This window comes from Micropterus salmoides, unplaced genomic scaffold (assembly GCF_014851395.1).
Source record: "Micropterus salmoides isolate LMB-PRFRI ecotype aquatic unplaced genomic scaffold, ASM1485139v1 Ms_hic_scaffold_16, whole genome shotgun sequence".
Taxonomy (NCBI): domain Eukaryota; kingdom Metazoa; phylum Chordata; class Actinopteri; order Centrarchiformes; family Centrarchidae; genus Micropterus; species Micropterus salmoides.
The window spans coordinates 13,426,144-13,453,401 of record NW_024040707.1 but is presented as its reverse complement, the minus strand read 5'-3'; the positions used below and the strand labels follow the sequence as shown (position 1 = coordinate 13,453,401).

Below are 27,258 nucleotides of genomic sequence, written 5' to 3'. Positions count from 1 at the left end.
GGAAGGCAGAGGAGGTGGCTGACGAGGTGCAGGTGCGGGTCGTTGGCTGGGCTCAGGACCAGGAACCAGGACACTCACCGTCAGCCGGGCTGCCACCACAACATGTACACAGAGAGATTCAGTCAAAATAGTGAATAGTGAATACCAAACCCACCCTAAACACAATTTTTAGTTATGAGTAAATAAACCTGAAGTGAAAGGCAGATGACATGTACACATGCACACAGAAATGTATTTGCATAGATGGTGTATATGCTACATGGTCATTAACCTCTTACATCTCATTAGCATATTAACTCAAATATCAGTCATTTATCAGTTTTCATATGCTGTTTTGTGTGATAAATACAAGATCTCTTGCTGGTGTGAATGAACATCAATGACTATGTTTGCGACTCGTCTTTCCCTTACCCTTAGCAAAAATATATCTGTAGGGCTTGTGCATGTTTCATATAGAGATAGCCTACACATTTGCAGAGAGAAACTCATGACATGGGAAAATCTTGTCGGACAGTGTGGTACTGAATGAATCACATCACCAAAGCACTGAATGAACATCTGTTTATTGATGATATGCTTGACTGCTTTTCCACTGCGCACAATCCATGTTTAAAACACTCAATGCGGACTCTGCTCACTTACAGTACGACAAGAATGAATGCTGGAGCATAAAAAGAGGGACAGGGGAAGGGTTTCATAGCACGGTACATAAATATTAATGAGTTTACATGCACAAAGAGATCCAATGAGAAGGTTTTTTTTGCTACTTTTGCTTGAAGGCTGGTGCTGATAGGAGCGGGGTATGGGGGGCAAGGCAGAAATAACAGTTTTACAGTACTTGGTTTCCATCACATCACCAAAGGGAGAGAAGCAGGCAAACAACTGCTATGTCCAGAGAGAGAGAGAGAGAGAGAGAGAGAGAGAGAGAGATACATGGAAAGGATTTATTTAGCATGTACAAGTGGAAATATTGAGTGACTGAACCTGCAGCTGAGGGTCAGAATTGAGGCCACGTGATCCCATTCTGGCTGTGTACACTCACCGGGAAGAGTGGAAATGTGATGGATCAGACTCAGATTAGAGGTCTCAGAGTCCAAAAAGACAACGATGGAAGAGAATTATTACCACTATAGATAAGAGAAGTATGAGGAGAGGGTCTGTTGGGAGCTGACAGTGGGAGCATCAGGTGGCCAGCCACAAGCGTACACATCTGTGTCTCTTTAAGTTAAAATTTATTTTTTTCTTTGTTTCCTTACATCGCACTATAGTATACATACTGTACAATACCCACTGAACTGCCACTGAGTCCCTAGCAGGAGTGAAGAGAACAGAGAGGTTGCGCAGGTTTCTTACACTAACATTCAATACTTAATAAACACAGGAGGGGACTCGCACTCAAACACACACACAATACTTGCGCACAAAAGGAAAGACAAACACATTTAATGCTTCACAACAGTCTTATACATGTACAAGGAACTTCATCTTAAAAAAAAAAAAAAATCATACAGGAACTTTCTTCAGCTATATTACAAATAAAACATTTAGTCCTCTCCGGCAGTTGAAAACGAAAATAAAATATCCTAACCACACATACATACAGTGGTGTTGATGGCTTGATAGCGTAGTCCTTCTTGTTTTTGTGTGTGTTTGAGAGAGACAAAATGATGGAGAGAGAGAACAAGGAGTAGCTGTGTGGTCATGAGGATAAGATTGAAGTGGCATAGGAAGGATTGAGTGGTCCTTTCAAAAAGGGGGCAAAAAAATTAACAAAAAAGTGCCAAGGTAAAGTGAATTCAAGTAATGTGTGCTCTATACACAGGAGAGGGAGGGAGAGGGAGCGAGTCCGGTGGCTCCAACATGGTCGCTACTGGCTCTTCCTGTGTTCGGTCAGGCTCGTTGATGTATCTGTCAGCGTTTCTCCGCGGGCAGCTTTGGAGAGGACCTCCACCCACTTGGCCTGAAGTTCTGCATCTTGGGCACTTACGAGGAAAGTTTGCTGGGTGTGGCTGAGCCTGAGCATGTGCTTGACCTCTGACTTTTCGCCTGCCGATGATGGTACCACACTCACCTCAAACCCCGGGAGAGGCACCACCCGCGCCCCCTTGGACTCCTACAGAAATGAGTAAAACAAGTTGATCAGAAGAAATCCGGTACTGGGTAACTGGGTTTCTTTTAAACAGGCATAACTAAGGAAAGATGAAACACACTGTCAATACAGCAAGTGACAGCTTGTCAGGAGAATATATTCCACCAGGCATGTATAGTCAACTCTGTCCTCCTCTCTCCCTTCCCCCTCTTTCTTTCTGTATAATCAGGAAAAGCTCATCCAACTCCCATTAATCCTAATCTTCGGAATGGCAGCTTTCTGCCATGGGATTGGGATATTAGTCTTGGAAATGAAACCGGGGAGGTTTTAACAGGCTCACTCCAGTGCCATCCGTTATGAACGACAGAGAATCACAGTCTCCAGCAAAAAGCTTTCCTAACATGATTGCTTTGGAAATCTTTTTATTTTAGGCAAGCATGTAAACCTCTCGTTAAATACAAGTCTTTGGGACGTTCCGAGCAAATTTATTGCTACACACAGAGCCAAGACTTCAAGGAACTACTGTAAATCCAAAGAGTTCACTTCGTCTGGTCAATGCATACTAAAACCAAGTCACGCAGTGGAGCGGCGTCACTGACAGCAGCAGCTATACCTGAGGTCAGATGCAGGACAACCAAATCCTCCTGGCCCAAATCTACAGAGCACAGACAGTGCACAGACAACCTGGCACAGAGAGGATTGGATAGATCTGAAGTACTCACACTCACTGATGTGCACAGGCGCTACACTGTACAGATGTCCTGCTTCAAAAAGGAGAAGTAGACAGGACGTAAAGAAAAAACAGACGGGTGTAGCAAGATGATCAGAAAAGAGATGACTGAAGCACATTGGTTATGTGGTCATGTGGAGCAACTTGTGCAATGTTTAGTGTTCTTTATTTGTGCAATGTTTAGTGTTCTTTATTTGTGCAATGTTTAGTGTTCTTTATTTGTGCAATGCTTAATGTACAGGTGAACCCCGTGCTATATAATCAAAGTGATAATTAAAGTAAGTAAAAGAAATAAAGGGCATAAAATATGTAATTCCTAAATCCTAAAACTGATAAAAGGGTATATTTTGTAATTAACCGCTGGATCACAACACATGAACACGAAAAACACACACACACACATACTAGAGATGTGTATGTGTGTGTGTGTGTGTGTGTGTGTGTGGTGTGTGTGTGTGTGTGTGTGTGTGTTGAACTCTTACCTGTCCACTGCTTTGCAAGTACAGCACCAGTGGCTCAGCCTTGGTGACAGCCACCCACATCTTGATCCAGCTCTTCCCTTTCTCCTGCACTTGAAGGTGTCCACATAGCAGGCAGTTCTCCCCCGTTAGAGATGTCTGTCTCTGAAAAGATGACGATAATATAGAAGTAAATATGAAGAGGCCAATCGCTAATGTATGTATGTATGTATGCATGTATCTTGATTTTGTAAATCGCTTTGTAACCCTGTTTTGAAATGTGCTGTAAAAATAATGATCATTACTGATCTGAAAATCAATCTGCGTCATATTTTGGGGATTTGAATTTGATGAGCAAATGACAGTGCAGATCTTCCGCTGTTCACCATTTACGTAACGACAATGTAGGACACAGTGAGATTTGTAAACGGACAGGTGTTCAAGCTCTTGCTGCCCCTTGTCTAATTCCTGTGTGGCTTACATCTCCCCCATGTGGTGACTAATCTCAATGCAGATAGGCATTTCCCCTCCATTATGAGCATGTTGCTAAGACAATAGCCTGAATAATTCCAAAGACAATTTCCACAGTAATATAAATGACTGGCGTAGTTGTCAACTTTTCAGTATAATCAGTGGTAGACAGCACGGCATCCACAGACAGACAAGCACAGACACCTGAAGCCGCCAGACAGTTGAGTCAGCGGAGATGACCTTAAGCTGAGATCTCATTATAATAATAGTTATCAAAGAGGGATTAGTTGATCTTTCAATATGAACGTGTGTAAATGCACATGTATAATGTGTGTTTCTGTGTGTGCACAACGATTTCAGATAACACAAGGACTTTAGTATTCAACAGAGACTTAATAAGTAAACTACTGTGCTTCTTTCTTTCTTTTTGTTGCTAGCAGTGCCATCTGCCAGCTGAACCCTGGATGATACTGACTGTTCATATACTGGGAGACATGGATCTCATTGGACTGGTATGAATTGAGGCAGAAAAATAAACTATTATGCACATGCTGCTAAATGTTTCTCAGTGTGTGTGTTTGTTTGTCTCCAAGTGTGTGTCTCACCTCAGGCGCAGCTTTCCTTTTCTGTTCAGTAACGCCTAGATTCTCCAGGCTGAGGCTGGCTTCGAAACACTCTGGGCACACTCGGCTCGTTTTGTTGTCCAAGGTCTTTGAACACTTTGCACAGATGGCCTGCAGAAGGACACGGAGAGAAAGAGAGACGGCATTCAGAGTTGTTAACAGTTAATTGTCCAAAAGAACTTTTCCACTTGTTCCCTGACTTCTCTCTTCACCCCTTAATTTCTACATTCTACCAAACAGTTTTTCATTTCTCTTGTTTCATCTGTGCTCACCGCTCCACAGGACTTGCAGTGGTGTTTGCGCTTGGTGAAATTGAAGCTCTCATTGCAGCCTTTACACGTTTGCTTCTCTTTCTCCTTTTTCCTGGAAGTCTTCTGGAAAAAAAAACAAAAGAAAAAAACACACAACATAGGAGTCATGTATCAAGGTCTTCAGTCAGTTCAGTTTCAGCAAAACTGAACCAAAAGGAATGTCTATGACTTGCTTCACCCTTTGTTTGTCTGGCTGCCTGTCTTCCATTTCTCCTTTGTGTTAACACAGACAGACACCCACAGTGACACACTATCCTTCTCTAAAAGACAACTAGAAAGGAGACCAGATGGAGGTGTCCACATCAGTCCAGGCTGTCAGATTGCTATTAATAGATGCATTGTGGGACAAAGAGTGAAATGTATCTCTTTTATACAAATAACATGAGAGCTTTCTGTCCATTTGCAGCAAGCTGGTCAATGAGGATAAAACTGATTTTTGATGCAGATGGATCCATTGCTATAGTCAAGCCAGCATTATTATTATCACCTCAGTGATCCAGCCAGAGATCAATGTACCTTTCAGGACCACCACAAAAACCTCTGCCACAGCACCAGCATCTTTTGTGAGAGCTCATTGTTTAAATTGATTTTTACAAAAGCTGCAGAATAGGTTAAGCTTAATATATCAGCCAAATTATTTGATTTATTAAGAGTAGGTTCACTCCAAAAAAAGAGACAAGAACAAAAGCTATTGTTGCACTTTCACACTATCTATTTTACTTAGCCCGTACACACCCTTGGTTTGCCCACACTGCATTTTATTAGCCTCTCATGGTGCGCTCAGACGGAAATCCACATAGTGAAATACACTCGTGTGGTGTGGCCAAAAGTAGGTGGGACAGGAAATAGCTTGGGTTGGGTTGTAAAAACAACCTGCAGGAGCTTGCGGGAGCTAGCATGGCTAGTGGGCTAAAACAGCAGTCCGCAAAGTTATTAATTATTCCACAAAGAAATGAATGGCAGCATCACTCAATCTGACTGCATAGGCGTGTACAGACTGTGATTGACTGACATCTCCTTTACTCTCTTAGTGTCTCTTGGTGGGACAACACCCCCATTATCGTTGTAATAATGGGATTAGGAAATAGTACATGAACTCGACCTCACATAATTCCCAGGATAGCTCCGCCCAATTTCATCCTGAACAGAGCTCTAATCAGGCAGAATAACGGAAAACACCTGTGCAGGTGTGCAGGGCCTTTAACCATCATCAGGGACAGGTAAAGGCTAATACATACCAGGTGTGCTAGCTGACTGCATCAATTAGGCTGATGATGTCATACCTACCCTGCTTATAGACACATATCAATAGCCCATATACACAAAACATTAAATGAGATCATTCAAGCAGTGTTGGCCTGTGACTTCATCAGATCTCTTCATCAGAGATGTACGTGAGCAATCAGCTGGCACACCTGTTATTAATTACCTATTGTTTCCTGACACTTCTACCAGCTCCTGCTGATGATTTTTAAAGTAAATCCAAAGCTTAAAACTGCAACAATGCCTATGTCCTATTTTGGAGTTACTCTAGTTATACACACACACAAATATTGCTGTTTTAAGAAGAAAGAAGAAAACCCTAACCCTGTAATTACATTAACTGCAGTCTTCTAGCAGCTCAGAAAATCTTTTGGTAATAGAAAATTAAGCAGAAGATTAAAACAAAATGCAACTGAGCTGCTGATAATGCACTATAATCCCTCTAGGTTAGGTACAGAGCGCTTACATTGCAAATTGCATTTTCAAATCAGATCAATCACACAGTCATTTAACGTGATATTTAAAATAAACAAAGGCAAAGCAGGAAAACGCCCCAGGGCTTCGGGTTCAACATGTGATAATTTGTTTACGGTAATTTGATTACCTGCAAATTATTTTGGTAAAAAGTGTTCAAAATGTAAACTACACTATAAACTAAATCATTCTCAAGGTCTTGACACTTGTGTCATTACATAATCTTGAGGTGCCATCTTTAGACTTTAAATCTAGTTTTAGGAGGGTATTATTTCAGTTTTAAATGCATTTACATGGTATGTATTCCTAAAATAAATATGGGCTTAATCAAGTTACAAGTTAATCACTAATAACTAACTAATACATACACAATACACAGACAGTGGGAGAAATGGGGGAGTCAATAGGGGCCCACAGCTAATTTCTGCCCTGGGTTCCCCTAAAGGGTTAATGGTTAAGGACACCACTTGTTTATGGTAATATATCTAATAACACACTGTGTGAACCAGTAGTACCTTACCCTTTCATGCAGTCTTTCACCATCTGAGTCGATGGATGTGTTGCACCAGGGACCCTGAGGAGAAGGGGGGAAAAAAATGTTGAGCATCGGCAGCTTCTGCCTGCTGTCAGATATCTCTACCACTAGGTGTCAGTCTGGGCTTTCTGAATCTAGTCCTCTGCTTTGTGTCAAGTTACGTTTGGCCAGCGTCCAGCTCCAGCCAGCACAAAGTGGGTCAAAGCAGATCCATAAGAGTTTTGTATACACTTTGAGTTGGGCTTTCCCTATTAGGTCATGAGAGAGTTCTGGGAGAAGAGACTCACAGACGCTACGTGTCGCAAACTGTCAGGGATCGAGAGAAAGAGAGTCTTTATGTGTGTGTTTTGTGTGTATTATACTACCACATCCATAGATGGAGAGCTGTTCGGGCAGACAAAGACCAGACTATGACAAACTCGTTTGGTGTACCACTAGCCTACCATGATTCATTGAACAGGATGACCCACTAATTGACAGATCAATGAACCAATTGATTAAGGAAGAGTGAGACTGACCGGTGACTCAGGGAGGTGGTCATCTTCCCGGGAGAAGGAGCTGTTGAAAGCTTTATTGAATGTTTCGCTGTTTTGTTTGTGCCGTTCGATAGTTGCCAGGATCACCTGTGAGACAGAAGAGATTTGGAGGACAGGAGAGGAGAGGTGGAGAGATCACGGAAGAAAGTGAGGGAAAAACAAAAAGAAGAGAGATTATTGATCAGACACTTCTGCATCTGAAGGGATTTATGCTTTGTCATGAGACAAAAAGCAGAGTAAATATGCTAAATTACAAAATTACAGCATGATGTAAAATGCTCTAATCTTGTGTTATGTATCCTACAGAGTCTGTTACTTAGCTTAAAAGGATTAAAGTGACTAAAGTGCCTGACTGGCGAACAAAGACAGCGTCTGTGGTGTGCTGTCTCGCCTGACCACGCACCAAACGGATGACAGCAGCTCTGACATCACAGCTCCAAAAGCACCATGGTCCTACGGCTACAGCCTCAAGCCCAGTGTCAAGAGTCCACAGATGTGCCAGGCTAGCAGTGCTTAAAAACCTTTCCTTCTTTTTCCAAAGTCTTTCAAGTTTACATTCCACTATCCTTCGCTTTTCAGAATGATCCCTCTCATCCCCTTTCTCATGCTTACATATAGACTCAAAACACACGTAAAACCTCCCAAACCCCCTCTGTAGTACACCCACCTCCTCTTCCAGCTTTCAAAATGTTTTAATCAGCTTTACTCTGCTATAATGGGCTAAATGAACAATAACGAGGGTCTTTATTACAGAATATAATACTTAATGAGTGAGGGGAGGAAATCTTTGCTAATTTCTAATTCTCTAATAAAGCAGAACAACCAAAGGCACAGGCCCAAAATGCTGCAAGTGTGCTTGAGAGACAGAGACAGTGTGCACATATGTGCGTGGGTGTGCGACTAGTATATGTATGCAACCATGTGTGATCCTTGCCTGAATCCAGTCTTCTTTCTCCTCAGCTGTCCTGTAAAACAAATAAAAGTACATGATGATTATTTATCTTAACAAATCACAATTAAATGTCTTGGACTATTCACATTACCTCAAATAGTGCAATTACACACTCAATGGAATGTATGAAGCTCCAAAGTGTTCAAATAAGATATTTTGAAATAAATAATTATAACCCGAGTTCACAAACCAGTTTAGTTTGTGGCTAGGTAGGTAGCATGTACAGAATTGTGAAGATAAGCAAAATATATTAGTTACTGTGTCTGTCTATTTACAATAGCAGCTAGTTGGTAACAGCTAACAGGAGCTAGCTGGCAGTAGCAGTTGTTCAGCATATTGAACATGCTAACGTTACCTACCTAGCCAACTAACTAGCCAAGCTGGTTTGTGAGCTCTGGTTATCACTCAGCCTCAAAGTAAAGAGCCAGCATTAATGACAGCAGTTAACTGGTTAATTCAGAGTTACCTCTGGGGTGTTTTGATTTTAAATATGTTTCTCTGACTGAAAAAGACACACAGGCCAATAGGAGCTAGATAGCTAATTTGCAGCTGGTAAGCCTGCTAGACTGGAGTAAATTTTTATTTCATTATAGAAATTTAATTTCTGTTTTTCAAAAGTTAAAATACCATACCAAAATACAATTAAAAAAAATATAATACTTTTAATTTATGTCACATTTTCTAAGGTCACACGTGACTCCATTTTTCATAATAGGAGTGTCACCAGGTACTTTTTTAGGCAATTCTGTTAACACAATAATAATAATAAAATAACATTTCATAGTAATTACTTGAATTGTAATAATTCCTTAAATCATTTCACAATTGAATTGTTCATTTATATAGTTTACTTTATGTATTCATATTAACATAAAATCTAATTTATTTTATACAGTCTCAAATTTTAGTTCAGCGTCTGTAGTGTTGTTTTCTCTGGCAATTGAAATGTCTTTACCTGGCTTGCAGCTCCAGTGAACGCTGCTTGCCGATGATGGCAAACGTGTGAGGAAGGTTCTGCTTCACATTCTCCTGCACCTGAGGTCAAGAAACAGAGGACATTTGCACCCACCAGAATAAATAATTAAAATGCTAGAGGAGAAAACAAAAGACATCTAACAGAAAAAAAAGCATAACTGCACCTCCATCCCAGCGATGTCAATCCTCTCTCGGACACTGAACTTCTGTCCCATCAGTCTGAGTTTAGGCACACAGTATAGCACCATATTGTTGAACTAGATCAGAGACAGAAAAATGTCACACAAAACGGTCACACAAAAGAACAATCACAGTGATCCCCCAGCAGTCTGATATTTCTTTCATTTAACACTTAGTCAGTCCTCTCACCAAGTAGAGGTATCGGTCTTGTGCTGTTCCATTTTTGGCTGACATTTTCTTGATATGTCCTTCTTTGATTAGCTCATTGGCTGGGTTAACTATGTCCTCTTCTCCTCCAAGCCTCTCATAAACCTCCAGCAGCTTGTGCATCTTCTCCTGAAACCATTAGACAACAGGAGGATGAGGAAAGCAGAAGCAGAAAAGACTAGAGTGAGAAGACAGATGGAGCTAAGCCAGAGACTGTCATTCATTGGTTGGGTTTTCCAGTAAGGCAGAAAGCAGGTATTTTATTTCATTATTGATTCATAAAACACACTTGTCTGCTTAAATTGTTTGAAGGACGTGAGAAATACGAGTAACATGGCCAGACACAGGAAAGAGGATGAGTGTTAAAAAGAGTCAGTCAGGCTCAAGCTGTGAAACTCGAGGCAGGAAACAGCAACTTCCTGTCTGTACTAATTCAACTTGTTCACTCCCTCAGACTTAACACTTGCAATGTTGCTGACTGACAGAACAGCATCAGCAACTCTTTGACTGGGTAATACATAAGCTGTATTTTTAAAGCTCAATGGGACAGCAAAGGATTATTGTAAAGAGTTAAGAAAGAGGTGACACCAAAAGAAGAAACAGAAGAGTGAAGTATGGTGTTGAGCAAAGTCTTACCATTTTCCTGATTGCTGCATTTGAATGGTTAGCTGCAGTAGATATTAGCTCCAGTGCCTCTGTAACAAGCATTCACATGTACAAATGTAAGCATGTTTGCATAAAATCCAAAATTAACAACAAGAAAATGCTGTTTGAGTACAACTGCCCTGCTCTCTTCTACACACACACACACACACACACACACACACACACACACACACACACACACACACACACACACACTTTTCCTCACTGGAACATAAGGATTGTCAGGAGTGTTGCACTAGCTATATTATACAAATTGAACATGATCAAATGCTTAATACTGAACACACTGTATACATTAGGCTGGCTTTTAGCCAGTAGAGAGCCTTGTCCTAATGCATGTGAGCACCTGAGTCAGACATCTTAATCATGGCCTACATAAACAGAAGAGACACAGCCGCGGGAAATGAGGCCAAAACAACTGTGACAAACTGCTTTTCAGCTTGGAGTGGATGAGATAAACCCCTTCAGTAGACTCCAAACAACACGGATTGGTGAAGTTTTAACGCTCAGGTAAATGGACACAGGGATGTGGGAGGACATCAGATCATGCAAAATTTACTTTTTGGGCATACAGAGTGACGCACTGACGTTAAGTGTGTAGTCTATCTCCACCAGGCAGTATATAAAACTACACACAGAGCACTATTTGAAGAATCAGGGTGGAATGAAGTTGTCTAACAGGCTGTGTAACAAGAGGCACTGGAGATGCAGATTTTTCTGCCATTATCACTAAGATAGATTCAATTAACCATTTAATGAGGGCATTACTGAGGCAAAGGTACTCATCTCCACACAATATAAGGACTGTTTATCTTAAAGAGGAACTCCTAATTTAATTTGATTTATTTTGTTGTACACATTCTTTTTTATGTTAATAAAGGTGGATTTTCCAACATTACAAATATTGTGTGAAAAAGATCTACTTAGATTTTAAACGTCAGTTAAGCCAAATTCTGTGGGCCTTTCTCTTCCGTGATGAATAAGCAAGGACTGATGCAAGTCAGTTTCTGGAATCTAATCTAATCTGGAACCTTTGACATATTAAGTTTCTCTCGATCATGACATCTAGCATCACGGAGCCGAACAGTGAATCATACTATCATGTAGGCTAAATCTCATCAACTGGCACCCAAACAAGGTTTTGAGTTGTGCAAAGTAACAGTGGAACAGAAAACAGTGATATCCACAGAGGGTTAGTGTTATCAAGCAGGCTGTGTTCACATACAACAAAGTGAAGTGAATTTTTGGCTCCTTCTGACCTCTGGAGGGGTTTAGCAGTTTCTGTTTTTCAGGCACAAACCACCACTGTTCACAGTCAGGGTGAAAAAAGTGGCTGTTGCAGTTTAAACAGATATGGACTCTGTGTACGACAGCTCTGACAGTTTCATTTAAAAGCCTACCAGGAGTTCCAGTTTCACTTATTTTCCTCCAGGCTCCCACTGCTCTCTACTACATCTCCTCCTGCCCTTGTACAGTCATGGAGCCATATAACTCAGGAGAACCACAAATGTTCATTTGTGCAATATCAATTCGAGTAGACATGTTTTCCCCTCTTTTTTGTATTTATGCCACATCTAACTATTGCATCACTTTAAGCTGAATGGCAGCACAAATTTAGTCCAACCAAGTTCAGAAATTTGCTCTTTATCTTAATCAGAGCACTGTAATGTAGGCATTTCTTATTTTCCAATTTAATTTAATATGCAAAATGACTGACTGAGGTAATTGCTTTACAGACACACCGATGACACCATAATAGTATATTATAGTAAATGCGACATAACACACACTTCGGTGAACAAAACAAGTACAGGTGAAAAGTTCAAATTAAATATTATATAAATATTCTACTGGCAAAGGTAAAAAGGTTGACAGGAAGACAGAAAACTGTAACTGGAAGACTTCTCTGCAACCTGCAGTTGATCAGTTGTGACTGAGCCATGTGTGTGTGTTACAGTAAACAGCGGGTTTAATATCTCACTCTCTGCATCTTTTCTGTCCAGAGCATCTTCAGGCAGCTTCTTCAGGTAGTCTTTGAGCAAGAGCTCGTAGCGAGGAATCCTTTGGACTGGCTCCAGCATGTGGTGCTGCAACGTCAGGTTCCCACACACATCCTGTTTCTGATGGTTCAAACACAAAAATGATTTGAACAGATTCATTGTGAAAACAATTTTTATAATGTAGAGCTCAGTGAGGCCCTACCTACACTCCTTCTAAATGTATTAATTGAGCAACAGAAAAGAAAAATCTGGTTATGTATTAAGTATACTAGTGATAAACAATCATTAGATACATGCAGGGCTGGACTGGTAATCTGGCATACCTGGCAAATGCCCGGTGGGCCGACACACCTTTGGGGTTGGTGTAACATACATTATTTATTTATATAACTGTTTTTAAAAAACGGGCCAACGAGTGGCCCATAAAGCATGGACAGCAGTTCATTGGGTAATTTTCTATACTGACATTGGGCTGACCCAATCACATCTCTTACTAGCCCCCACCCCCTCTGCTCTCTGTTTCTGGCCATAAAAAAACATTCTTCAGACAGAGGCCGCCAAATGCGCAAAAACAACCAATCTGGTTGCTGCTGTAGCAGTAGCTTCAACATCTGCTGCCGTAGCAGTAGCTTCAACATCAGCTGCAGTACCCTGTGTAGTGCACTGCAATGCAGTGTAAATATAGAAGCTCTGTGTTTGCAAAAAAAGTAACTTAAGCAAAAAATAATAATAAGCTACTGATTACTGCATTATATTTTATTATATTTGTATATTGTGAATTATCACCTGCCACCTGAATTTTGTGCTTCCCTTTTAAATTGGTGCAGAAAATGTCTCCACAATTCAGGAAATTAAGTGTTTAATGCTAAAAATCTTGGGGCTGGAGCCAATCCCAGCTGACATCGGGCGAAAGGCAGGGTACACCCTGGACAGGTCGCCAGTCCATCGCAGGGCCACACATATACAAACAACCACTCACACTCACGCTCACGCTCACACTCACACCTAAGGACAATTTAGGGTCACCAATTAACCTAGGCCGCATGTCTTTGGACGGTGGGAGGAAGCCGAAGCACCCGGAGAGAACCCACGCAGACACGGTGAGGCGACAGTGCTAACCACTGCACCACCGTGCCGCCCTCGGACCTCCAAACCCCCCTATCAAATATTTAATCTACAAATATTTTTTTCAAAATAGTAGATCTATTACAATATATTCTTGTCTTGTAGTCTTGTATGGTGTATTGCGAGGGGTGTCTGACCGATTTTGGTGGGCCGCCTCGGCCAAAAATTCCAGGGCTGGATTGGACAAAAAATCAGCCCTGGAATTTTTACATACATGTGAACAGATTCTTTCAGTACTTGCAGTTGTGCATGAGAAAACAATTGTCAAAAGTAGTTTAACAGGAAATGTTGAAATGTTTTTGAAATATACTGCGAATTAATGGACAAACAGCGAAGGAGCTATCTAATTAGGAGACAACGCACACAAACACAGACCTGTATATTCTGCACAACACTCTTGAACTGTGACGACCGCTGTGCCCAGGTGTTGACCAAGTCCATGGCTCGGTCAAAGTTCTTCACATATTCTCCGTACATCTTCATGAACGGAGCCAGCTTCTGGAGGATGTCTCCGATACGGGGGTTGGAGTCCCTACAGCAAACACGACAAACAAACGGATTAATGCAAGGGTGAAGTCCCAAAACCTTTTAAGGACAAAAATATCTTACAGTAGGTGCTATTTTCTATCAGTAATTCACAACTTCATATCTGTTATATAGTACTATTTGATGCAGGGGAACAAAATCTTGATTGACAATTGTAATTCTATGGTTATGATGTACTGTTTCAATGTGGAAAAACACGATACTGTACTGTGTACGATGGACAAGACAGTTGTTGTTTTAAATCATTCTTATTTCATATACAGTTTTTTGCTCTGGAGCTGATCAGAAGAAAAGATGTCCATAAAACAGAAAATTCAATAATCAAAGTCTAGTCCCAATTGTTTTAAATTTGGCTGATTATTCTTACTGTATCTTGCATTTAAGGTTGAGCATTTTAAAGGCAAGTTTGGCTTGTCTATATTTTCAGTACAAGTTCAATTACATCTTTGTTGAAAGCTGAAAGTTACTTGTTTATGTAATCAGTTGTTATAGATGCAAATGCTAGGAGTTTAATCTTAGGGAAAATCCTCAAAACCTGCTGGGACAATAGATCTCCTTACAGATTACAACTTAGTGAAGCAAGGTTGGTAATTAAAGGTTTGCTTTAGCTAGCTGACTCTATTTCATCTTTTCTCCTGACATTTCATTTTGAGACTAACAAATGTTATATATAAGACAGGAAGCATTGATGTAACTCTTCAGAAGTAAGAAACAAATGAAAGCTCATAAAAAATGAGTCTAATCTCAGGAACATTATGGGGGAATTGCAAAAATGAATCCTTTTTAAGAACTTTCTTCCTACTGTGCACTTTTCTGACTTGCTGTGTCGATGTCTCTTGGATGTATGTACCAGTTTTTAAGTCTCTCCGTCTGAGCCAATGCATTTTAATGAGTTCCTGAAAATTATCTGAGGGGGACTATTAATTGACATGTGATTTCTCTAAACACAGCCCTCTAGAGGAGTCATTATCTATGGGTGGCTGATGTTGACACCCTGGAGGTAAATTTCCTGCTTACTGTGCCTATATTCTGCAACTCTGACACGCACAAAAAAAACACACAACCTAGCAACCTGACACCACTGAAAACTTGACAATAATGCCCTCCAGTGCCGCCTAGCTGTCTGAGCTTTACAGCCGACACTAACAGAATAACTGACCACTACAGAGCCAAACCATCTCTACAATAACATCAAGCTGAAGCTTTTGGAAAGCCGTTGAACTGCAGTGTTTATTCCTCACCATTCTCCAGTGATGCGTGTCTTGAGCTCAGGGAGCAGGAACTTGTCATGGAAGCAGTAGATAGAGGAGATGTTGGAGAAGATTCCTGTAATCACATCCTGAGGGATTCCAGCCTCCGTGAGCTTAGTGCAAAATACCTGCAGAGAAAAAAACAGCTGTTTCCAAAAACCCTCAAATGTCAACTGCTCATGTGCCAAAATATAAAGTTGACGGCTACACCACTTTAGGAGTTTAGTTTTGAGTTTTAAAGGTAAAACAACTGCTGACATGATAAATATATCATGAAAAACTAATAATAGAATTATGAAAAGTGGCCATCACAATTACACAGAGCCCAATGTAACATCTTACAATAACTTGTTTTGTCTGACCAACAGTCCAAACCTAAAAGATATCAACTTACAACAATATAAAACAGTGAAAAGCAGCAACTTGAGAAGCTGGAACCAGCAATTTGGCATTGGCATTTTTGCTTGACAGGGGACCTCCACCAAGTTTACAAGTCAAAATCTGTTTACTAGTCATGGTTAGCTCTACTCAGCATGTGAAAACAGTTGTTTTATGTCCTTTGTAGCTCTAAAGGAGCTTTGTCAACCCTGATGATGTCATAGTGATGTCATCAGAGTTAACTCAGCTTAGAGATACATTTATAACAGAGAGCCTGCTTTCCAAACAGGAAGTGTGGAGGCTAAAAGGAGTGTCAGGGAAGCTCCAATGAAAGATGCTATTGGTTGCATTGTGGGAAATGTAGTGTTTTTGGAGCTTGACCCACACCAGGAACTAAAGGCTCATCCACGGTTGCTTAAATAGTTTCTCTTGTGTGTCCCACAACATTATAGGAGTGCTAAATCACTGGAGAATCCATTTAATTGATTCATTGATCATCAATCATTCTAACAGACTAATAGATCAATTGAGTAATCATTTTAGCACTATTACAACTTAATAACAGCGGGAATTAAAATCTAATCAGGCAGTAGCAGTCTTATAAATTTCTGGTTCAGCTTCGAAATCAAACATAATGATGCATCTCAACTCCACTGATACAGTGCTTCACCCATCACTTCAAACACCTTCCACGTCCCTGTCAGATTGGCACTATTGTTTCCATGGAAGCAAGCGTCATGTGAAAATGGTGAGACAAAAACAGGAAGTTAACTGGGAGGGTTCTCTACATTCAGCAGCAAATAAACCATAGCTGCTCTGTGATAGGGCAGCTCTGCATCTCCTCTACCACATGAACTTAGCAAAGAGGAAGAAGACTCAACCACCGGGAGTAAATTCTCATCACAAACACGGGTGAACTTGAATAGAGGCTGAAATAGAGGGTGAAATTAAATACAACAACCCATTTACAAAACAACAAAAGAGCCAACAGAGCACAGTGGCCATGAACAGTGACAGTAAAGAAGACAGAAATCAGGGTCTCAAACAAGTTTTTACAGGAGACAGCAGTTAGAAGATAAGAAAAAGATCTTGCATTGGAAACAGAGCTGAAATGAATACATTGACAGAAAAGTGATTTATCATTCATTCATGTTATCATTCTGATAACAGAGTAATTGTTTAAATCCTTTTTCAGGCAAAAATTACCGAAATGTAAGTGTTCCAGCTGCTTAAATGTGAATGCTTACTGCTCTTCTTCTTTTCAATGATAATAAACTGAATATCTTTAGGTTTTGGATTGTTTATCAAATCAAACAAGGAACTGCTCCAAACACGTTGACTCTGGATAAACTGGATGCTAATACTGATTAGGTAAATTGTCTTGATCGGCACTCATGATATGATCTCATACACTTTGTCAGTAGGGATTTATACAAAAAAGTGTAAGAACCAGATTAAATGCTGCTTAAAACTTGACCATGATGTTTGAGTGTTGTTTACAGTACTATTTTTAGTATTATTTGGTAAATGGTCTGTACTTATATAGCACCTTTCTAGTCTTTCCAACCACACAAAGCGCTTTTACACTACATCACTCACCCACTGATGGCAGAGGCTATGGTGCCATCAGAAACAAAAATACACATTCACAGTTTGGGGTTCAGTATCTTTCCCAAGGTTACTTCAATATGCTGACTGGGGGAGCCGGGGATGAAACCAGCAACCTTCTGATAAGTGGACGACCACTCTAACCCATGAACAACAGCTGCCCCTAGTTGAATTTGAAAAAGAAAGTCTGACTCCCCCAAAACAGCTAAAGGCGGGTCACATCATTGAGCCCAAACTGTTTTTTAAAAGAGCTTTCTAATTATAAACCCAGCTAAGAGTCAGGAAACACATATCTTTAATCCTCAGGATTTACATACAAGTAGTTAACACACACGCACGCACGCACGCACGCACGCACGCACGCACGCACGCATGCACCAATATATGCTGCTTTGTAGACACACAGTTAGTGCACATGCTCAGGTTTGTGGGGACAAAGCTGTATTTATGCTGCACATGTATAAATATAAACACATGTACAGACTCTCTCTCTTTCACACACACATGCATGCACAAATGCACGCGCACACGCACACGATCGTGCTTACACTACTCTGAGCAATCCAGTCAACAGAGGAAGGGTTGTTGTCCAGTGGATCACAGTGCCAGTTTTAATCCAGCTCAGCCCTGATCTCAATCACTAAGACAACTGGCACATTTAGGAGTTGAAATTTGGACCAGAGGCATCCAAAAAACACGCAAAAGAAAAAAAAGAAGCGCAACGTTACCTGGTCAAGGAGGTTGAGCCGTTTGACGTAGGCCTCTTCAGTCTGGAGAAGCTCTTTGGCTATGTTTAGGAGCTTCTGAGCCTCTGAGCACTGAGGGAAATAGACAGACACAAAGGATTACGTCTGAGGCATGAAAACAAACAATATAAACATGCAAACAGACTCTCCATCATGTTACTATAGAAACCTTCCAGTTCTTCAGTATTCACCAACCACAGAGTTCAAGGCAGATGACACCTTTAGTTTGGATATTACAGCCACAAATCATACTTTAAACAACAAAGCAATAATCTATACACATTACAATGCACTAAGAGAATAGGTTTATTTATAACAGGCAGGTCCTTTTAAACAAGCTCCACATCAACACATTATTCACCAAAACACCAACTATTTTGCCAACTATTTAAGGGCTGTTGGATTAAGGAGGTCATGATGTGTCTTCAAGATGAGAAACTGTGGTTCACTTTAAATGGTTAATTTAGATAAAACATGTCGTGAGTAGACCTTGAGTAGACCGCTTTCTATTCTGCATGCCAAACACACTTTTTTTATTATTATTTTATTTTATTTATTTTTGCTTTGTCAAATTTATTTGTAGCCTTGATCATTGAATACTTTGCAATATACTCCTACACCTATGTACTCATACTGCAATATGATGCACTCCTTTGGTAAATTAAATGCATAAACAGTATATGCCAAACATGGAGAGTCTGCAATTATCTAACTATTGTAATTTATATTTTATTTAACTCTGTTATTGCTGGTCTATATTGTAAATAATATTTAAATGGGATAAATGAAGTGTTCAGAAAACAATGACAATGTTTGGGAAAGGTGCATGATAGGGTCAATATTTACAAACATGTGCTTACTTACTGAAATGCGTAAAAGTAATACAAGGTCAGTTAGTGCAGAGGTCGTATGTGTATGCTGTGAAAATGCCCATTATTTATTAACTAAACAATGCTATACCTACAAAATGTGAAAGGACAGTTTTTGTTCATTGTTGAAAAAAATAAAATAAATCAAAACCATTTCCCACTTCTTGTCTTGTTTTTTTTTATTATAAAAGGCTAAACAGTTTCCTAAAATAGCTTGGCTGTGTAGATTTTAGGAAGCATTACTCAAACAGGAGTAAATTGTTTATTGGTGCTCTAGTATTTACAACAGCAGTAAGGCCTATGGAGGATGGACTCAATATAAACGACAGAGTTCATTGTAATGAAGGAACATGTCACCCAGTCCAATGTGTGGCTCAATGATGAGTAGATTTTGGACCACAATGAAGCTCTAAGGTATTCAGAAATAAGCTATATCAGGCTTTGTCTGCACCGACCTACCCTTTAATGCCTATGCCTGAGACAAAAGTCAGCAGTATTTTGAGCAGATAACTGTCAGCTCTATTCTAGTCACTGGTAACCTATGAAACTGATGTTCTAAGCTGATGTGGTGAAAATTAAGATCAGTCTCTCTCTCTCACTATGACTTGTTGAAGCTAAGATGACATAAAAAATAATAAACATTAGAAACAATGTTGCTGATATAGTCCCAGTGACACAACACACACCAGGGTCACGGAAAAATCTTTTGCCTATTGTAACAATGCATGTTTCACAACAGCCGTCTCCCACATAAATACGCGCAGGCACGCACACACGCACACTTGCTTTCTTTTACTTACACACACAGCACAAATGCGAGGCTGAAACTTTCACCACAGATTATGCACTGTATGAATATCTAGCATTGGCAGCTATTACTATGCGAACAAGAGTGGAGTTTCATTGTTTGCAAAGTGGATGGTACTGACAAAGTCAGCGAAAGCATTTTTTTAGTCTCTTATCTTCTTGCAATGCACATCACTGAAAACCCACATCCTCTGTGACGCGGTTGCAATTATATAGCCATCAACATGTCAGCTGTAGTGTCACAAACATTTATGTGGACACAGAAGCCCTGACATAACAGCACACCCTTCCTCTGCACAGCAGTGTTTGGGATCAGGAAGCACTGGACAGCGGAGATACCTTTCACCAGAAGACTGTGGGGGTGTGGGCAGTCAGCAGAGGCGTGCGTGTAGTCATGTGTAATTCATGTTAGCTTTGGGTGTGTTTTACAGCAGTAAAACACTACTGAGAAAGATGTCTTCTGCTACCAACCGTGACAGCAATGCTATATAAATCTACTACCACTCTGCCCTGAGTTTCTGTTGTTGTCTTTCAATTCTCCTCTCATTTCATATTGTTTCATCTTCTGTAAAAGAGGACAATGCTCAATGTAAATTATGTGACACCTTTTTAAAATACAGCTTCAGCACAACATCAATGTTGTACTACTTGAAAGGTCAGCACCTGGTGGTTGCAGTGAAAACCACAAGTGTAACACTGTCCTCCCAACAAACTATCATGTCAGTGTTAGCTAGAAGCCTTATTGTTTTATTATTCTGTTGATTTAAATTGTTTGTGCTTCATGAATGAATGTTTCACACAACTAATGTACCTCTAGAATTATTTAAATAAAACTGAGAAAAAGACATGCGTCTTATAAATGCTTAATCGATTATTGATTGTTAACGTGTTAAACTATTCCTTAAGGAAAATGCGCTGAATTTGCAACCTTAGTTTGAGGTATTAGTTGTTTACAATCAATAGAATAACTGAAGGACAAGAGAAAACCGAAACTTTACCTCAGCTGTGGGGAGATATCTGACTATTTTATCACAAGCTCCTGTTACAGCATGTGGGCAGGTATTTTTCCTTTTATGTAATGGCAGAGCTGTATTTAGATACAAATCAGTCACTTGTTCCTGGCTATAGCAGAGTCTAACGTTTCATGCAGAGGTATTCTTTGAAATTGTTCACCCAGGCTGAGATAATAATAGACACATGCTACTTTTTCCACTACATGAAAGGCTATGGCTGGCTATCTGAAATGGACCTTTTGAACTTGCAGGATGTGCTTGATTTAAATATGCCGTGAAATTTCATGAAAATTATGATGATCAAAGTACTCACCTTGTGCGCCTCTGTGTGTGCATCTGTCAGATACCCAGTCTGTGTGTCTGTCAGAGAGAGTATTTCTCCACTGCTCCCCTCATCCAAGTCACTGTCCTCATCCTGCGTCGAGTCCCGCTTGTTGCCCAGGGTAACGCAGCAGGACACACTCTCAGTTTCAGTGACACTGTCGTAATGATCCTCCTCATCGATGGCATCCTCGTTGGGGAACACCTCCCCTTCTGCAGCGCAAGATGGGCTATCAATGCCACTGTCCCGGTTAGGAATCTTCCCGTTCTGCTCCGAGGAGTCCGGATTGTCCAGGAGCTCATGGGAGGAGTCTTCCTCCCGGTCCGTATCGTCAAGGCAACCAACGCTGTGTGTCATGTCCTCCTCGCCACAGTCGTCCAGTGTGGCGTCACCTGAGCCATCGATGTGCACAGAGGCCAAACAGGAAAGTTCAGACACCTCGTCAGTCCTTTCGGAGGTGCCAAGTGCAAGTTTGTCCATGGGGGAGGAGTCTCCTGCGACCTTTGCCGTGGTGTCCTGGCCGCAAGAGGAAGTGATGTCAGATGCAGTGTCCATTTTCAGACACAGGTGCAGCTGGGACCGTGGGAGCACACCCAGGATGGGGACCCTGGGAAAATAAAAAACACTGTCACACCTGCTTAAATGAAATTTTTTTTTGTCAAGCGACAAAATTCAACCAGAGCACCTGAGAAACAAGTCAACAACATGAAACTCTTTGTACGTCGACACACACATCCCCACATACCCCAACCATTACAGATCAAAATATGAATCTGACGGGAATGACAAGCAAGATTTCTGATGACATCTCCTCCCGAAAGGCCTTACCTTGAGTTCTCGAACCTCTCGATGAGGAGCCCCACCTTCTGGGCCTCTCTCTGTGGCTGTGCTCCTGAACAAGGGGAGGTTAGACTGGGTTTTGGTTTAGGTGGAGGAGGGGGAGCTGGCAGAGGCCTGGAGGGCGCTGGAGGGATCCTCTTAGGTTTCTTGTCTTGCCCAAGGGCGAGCAGGTGCGCAGGTTTAGGGGGCACTACAGATGCAGAAATCCAGACGAGGCAAGAACAGCAGAGCAAGAGACAAACATGAGGCTGCAGAGATTAGCAAAAACAGTCATGTAACGCGTATAAATCCGAGTGAAAAAACCTCCATGGCTGAGTCCATGTGTGAAACCTGTTTGCTTTTTCGTACAAAAAAATCAACCTCAAGACAGGGAAATAGATACTATCCAAATAGTGACATATAGTAGCGGCGCAGAGCGAGACCAACACTGAGCTTCAGTTTTCTACCAACTTCCTTATTTCAGAACAGGATGCTGAGAAGAGTGTGTGTGTGTGTGTAAGTCACTGCGGTCCCAGTTCGAAAAAAAAAAAAAGCACACACAGAGAAATGACAAAGCTGTCTTTAGTATGCACACTGCCCTGATGCATGCCAGCACGCCATGGGCTTACGATTTCACAGACGAGTCTGTATATTTGCATATATTTAATTTTCGGAAACCCAAATGTCTGAAAAAAGGAAGCGTGATGATGATTTTACAGTTGTTAATTTCAGCACTTCCTCTGTGTCTGTGTGTGTGTCACCGATAAAAGGTTGAGTAGAACTTTCTTTGCAAACATGCAAATGACAGGACTTGTTTTGTATGGCCAAAAAAAGAAACAATTCAATTATATGAAATGATAGAAAGCAAACAAATGCTCTTACTTTAACAGGACTGGCTAAACGAAGTGATGTGCAACATGTGTCTAAAGAGAAAATACTGTGGTGTCATCATAGGGGACAAAGGGACATGTAAAAATGGCATCACAGTCCTTTTGTCAAGTAGTTAAATGCTTCAACATTTTCTGAATGCAGATGCATATCTAGGAAGCTTTTTAAGGGCTCAGGAACTTACATTACAGTACCTGTATTGCGACAGGAGGAACTTAGGTCCAATTTTTACTTCCTGCCCCCCTAAAAGATCCCTGTTCCTGAGTTACTACTCTCTCAGGATTAGCGACAAGTAGAATAAAAAGGCTTAGGAGAGGAAGTTCCTCCTGTCCGGTGGGAAAAAACAATTATTAAATTGTTCTTCCATTATTAGAATTGTGCTTAAAAATAAGGTCACTCTTTCTGCCCAGTGGATAAAGACTTGATATAATTTGTTTCATTTTTTAAAGCACATTTTTAAGATAGTCCATTTTGATAGAGCTGCTGTATATCCGATTTAACAGAATACTTTCATTTAAATGTTTTCATTACTGGTTGTTCATTTCGCTATACCTTTAGATAGATGTTTTTTTCAAGCACTTCTATTCTACAAGTAACTCATCCTGAGAGAGCAGATGACATTGGCTGGCCAGGAACTATCTGGATGCACTGAAAGTTGCAATCATTGGAACTACAAAAACCTGAATCAGCGTGTAGAGAAAGCATGACAATTATGTGAACCTTCTCCAATGGTGTAGTGGTAAGTGCCGCCATTTCGAAAACTCGTCACTCTTTTTAAAAAGGGAAAAGGGGCCGAAAACTCCGGTGAATGACGGAATGTTAGTCGTCAGTAATGGAGGTGTGACTGGGTGTGTGAAGTGAAAGTTTTTAGTCAATGGAAAATAATTTTAATGGCGGATTGCCACAATATCGATTAATTGTTTCAGGCACTTTTCAAACAAACATTTCAAATATTCTCTAGTTCCAGCTCCTCCAATATGAGGATTTGCTGCTTTTCTATGTTTTATATCATTCTAAATTGGATATCTTTGGGTTTTGGACTGTAAGAAGACGTCACCTTGGGCTCTGGGTATTATTAGAATTTTTCACAATTTTATGGAGAATAATAATCAATTAGGCTGTTTTTTTCCTTTATTTGTGACAAAACTGTGTTAAGATGCTAATCATGATATAAATAATGAGGGATGATCATTCTTCCAATAATCCTCTAAACTTTGTACAGTTGTGAGCCACTTAAATATTGGGGCCAAGTCTGTGGTGTGATGTCCTACAATGTTTCACACTAATTCCCACAACATAACACATGTTGTTCATATTTAGCATTCTGCATATGATACCCAAACCTAAACACTTGGGAGCCACTGGCCCACTTTACACCAGCAGCTCTTGCAGAGGTGACCTACTGAGCTGTGTGAGTGACAGAGTGAGGCCAGACAGCCGACATGTAACATGTTATAAAAGACTGTTTGTCAGAGCAGAAAAAATGACAGCTCAATAGCAGCTGTCTGATCCTGCCGTACCTTTCAGTTATAATGACAGCCTCAATGTCAAAACTAGCCTTGAAGGGGCCACACTCTGTCCCAGTATTTTACCTTGAGGTTTCTGTACAGTTTGCGGTCTGGGTGAGGTGGAGGGCTGGGGCCGGGGTTTGATGGCAGGCCTGTCGTGACATTGTCTGGGAGTCGGACCTTTCTTTACCAGCCGTGGAGAACACAGATAGTCCACAGATACACACTGGTACTGCAGAGAGGAGGCAGGAAGGTCTGGAGAAAAGAGACACAAAGAAAGACAATATTAAGTAGCAATCAATATAATCAGATTCATCTAAACATACATTCCACAATTCAACGTAATCTGGCAACAACCATGCAGTGGTGTGCAGGGATACTACTGTAGGTGAATGACCTTGAGCTCAGTGTGTGTTTTCAGGATGTCGCCCTCAGACAGACAGCATGGAGGTCAGAAAGGAGAAGAGAATGTCTGCAGCATCGATCCTGACACCCGGCCTGAGGCAGCAGAGAGAGCTGCAGAGGCTGCATATTGGTTTCTCTCACGCGCTCGGATAGGCCTGTATCTGATTGACTACACATAATCTTCTCTGGACACTGTCTGTAAATAGACTGTGTGTGAGTGAGCGATTGTGTGTAAGCCACATCAAAGACAATTTTCTATTGGACAATAAAGTGTTTCTAACTCTGATCCTGAGTCCTTTTGGAACGCCTGATTTTGGTTTGATCAGTCTGACTGTTATTGTCTTTGGAAGAACCAGCTTGTTCTGGTCTTTATGGATTTATACCTAAAAATACACAATTTAAAGAAGCAGTTTGGTTTGAAGTATAAGGCTGGCGACATTCTAGATTTTCATTATTGTCACAAATCCCATGAAAAGACAAAAACCAACTGACGCTGTAAGAGTGGTGAAAGTGAACCAAGACACTGAAGTCACAGGCAGGTTTTTAGTAAATTTTACTCAAACTGGGGTAAAACGTGTATTTCTTGAGGACTATTTTCAGCTGCGGATGCGGTGTTGAGATTCTGATTCTGCACCAAAATTCATCTACTTTTCTGTAGATGACAAATCAAGCCACAAATATTTTTTTGATTTTTCGATTGTGAATGGTTTATTTGATTGTCACCCATTTTTTTTTATGTTCAAATTAAACACTGTTAACATCCAAGATTTGTGGGGGTAAAATAAAAAACTGAAAATGATATGCCCTATAGTATACACAATGCAATGGATACTTAACAGACAGGGAGACAAAATATAGCATAGAATATGATGACTATGGCAGTAGCCTTAACAGTCAGCTGCAGATACAAGTTATTAGAATCCAGTCACGGGAAATGAAATCCATCTCTTGTAACAATGTGAGTGTCCCTTCTTGTCTACTGTGTGTGCTCTAGAAGCACTCATTGTGGATTCCATGGCAGTCTGTTATTTTGGCCATTTTAGTTCTTTTTCTGTGTCTGTCCATGTCCCTCAATAGATTATGTAAATAACCAAGCAAACTACAGCCACACATCTCTGTTCCTTCAGGCTGATGGATTCAGTGTAGTCACCCCAACTCTTTCTCAACTGGATTACAGCCCTAAATTGCACGAAAACCTGCCAGAGCCCTGGCACATCTAATTTGGTGTTTTTCAGCCATGCTGCAGGCAGTGGAAGGAGAGAAATCAGTCAGTAATGGGTCCTGTAACGCTGCCTGCCCCATGTGGCACACTGCAGGTTCTCTGCATCACAGCGGAATAAGAGCAGGCAGGGGGAAAAGATGAGGCTGGTAAACAGCGCTCTCAACTCCAGAGAGTACAAAGATGAAAAAAATGTGAAATTGTGTTTGAGGACCACAAATCCTACAATAGGTTAGGTTTTATATTCACTCTGACTATCCTTGAATTGGGTCCCTGGAAACAGAAATACTGTGAGCCTCCCGCTGTGATTTCTGCTAAAACCATCTCTTAATCAGCGATGACTCGTGGGATGAGTCACAGGAAAAGCTTGACCTTTGATCAACATACATGTCCTTTGGCCAAACGACTGCCTAGTGAAGAACTCAATGACCCAAGACCGGCTGGGGTCGCTCCTGGGAAAAACAAACAGCGTTGGAAGACGGAAGCATAGGGGCTGGTGACTATGGAAACTCGATGCAGCCTTGGTTACCTGAGAGAAAAAAGTGGCCTCGTGACAAACTGCCTGACACAAAACAGGAACTTGACGACACAGCAGACGGAGGAGCTGACACTCACAGTTTTTCTTAATTCAGATCTCACAAACCAAGGATAAAACCACACGACATATCATCCTTCACCGGCACCAGAGAAATACGCAGTGAAATAAAAGTAAATTAAATCTCTAACATTATTCATGTCACAGTGGTCTTCAAAATGTTTCAAATCAAAAGGGAATCTAAGCATTAAAGCTTATAATACTTACAGAATAGAAAAGAAAATACAATTATTCAGTTGTACAATATATTCCGAGAAAGTAGGTGAATAAAGAGCCCTACCTTGCCTCCAACTGTTCAGTTTCACATATCCAAAGTCCAAAGAACAAGTGAACGGAAAAATCTCCCACACAACCCAGTCAAAAACAAAACAAATCCTGCCCTCCCAGTTTGCCAAATTGCCTCGTGTGCAGTTGAGACTAGTCTTTGTTGCAAACAAACCACACACACACCCTAAAAAAGTCCTTCAAAGCTCAGTGCTGCATTATGCCCCAAACACACCCACACACACACACACACACACACACACACTCACTTATCCTTTCCCAGGTGTTTTCAAGGAGCTGCACCTGTTCTTTCACCTGCCAAACCTGATCCAAGTACCTCCTCCCGGTGGCCAAAGTGACGTGCATTTGATGTGTGTGGAGCCTGATCATCCCAGCATCCTCTTACCATGGCATCTAGCTTTGAGC

At 40.9% G+C, this 27,258-nt stretch overlaps 1 protein-coding gene across 2 annotated transcripts; it reads right to left on the bottom strand.

The window, feature by feature from the left end:
- Positions 1–546: 546 nt before the first annotated feature.
- Positions 547–27,025, bottom strand: fgd (faciogenital dysplasia). 2 transcript variants are annotated; one of them, XM_038722988.1, is made up of 19 exons: positions 26,849–27,025; positions 24,434–24,604; positions 21,963–22,164; positions 21,126–21,741; positions 18,106–18,195; positions 15,383–15,519; positions 13,971–14,127; positions 12,452–12,590; positions 10,441–10,499; positions 9,787–9,933; positions 9,582–9,674; positions 9,398–9,477; positions 8,425–8,455; positions 7,473–7,577; positions 6,940–6,993; positions 4,644–4,742; positions 4,354–4,482; positions 3,302–3,442; positions 547–2,113 (listed from the first exon to the last, which is right to left on the bottom strand). In XM_038722988.1, exons 4-19 carry the CDS (start codon positions 21,687–21,689, stop codon positions 1,868–1,870), a joined length of 2,271 nt encoding a protein of 756 aa, XP_038578916.1. In that variant the 5' UTR covers positions 21,690–21,741; positions 21,963–22,164; positions 24,434–24,604; positions 26,849–27,025; the 3' UTR covers positions 547–1,867. The 2 variants fall into 2 exon arrangements, with proteins under 2 accessions (XP_038578916.1, XP_038578915.1); XM_038722987.1 differs by lacking the exons at positions 24,434–24,604; positions 26,849–27,025 and having other exon boundaries at positions 4,644–4,745; positions 21,963–22,438.
- Positions 27,026–27,258: the final 233 nt, after the last annotated feature.

Excerpts from the sequence above, each read along its gene's own strand:
- fgd (XM_038722987.1), bottom strand. The coding sequence starts at position 21,689 with ATGGACACTGCATCTGACATCACTTCCTCTTGCGGCCAGGACACCACG. Across the intron at positions 9,934-10,440 it reads ATGCAGCAATCAGGAAAATG|GAGAAGATGCACAAGCTGCT; the intron begins GTAAGACTTTGC and ends TAATGGTTTCAG. Across the intron at positions 6,994-7,472 it reads ACCACCTCCCTGAGTCACCG|GGTCCCTGGTGCAACACATC; the intron begins GTCAGTCTCACT and ends CCTTCTCCTCAG.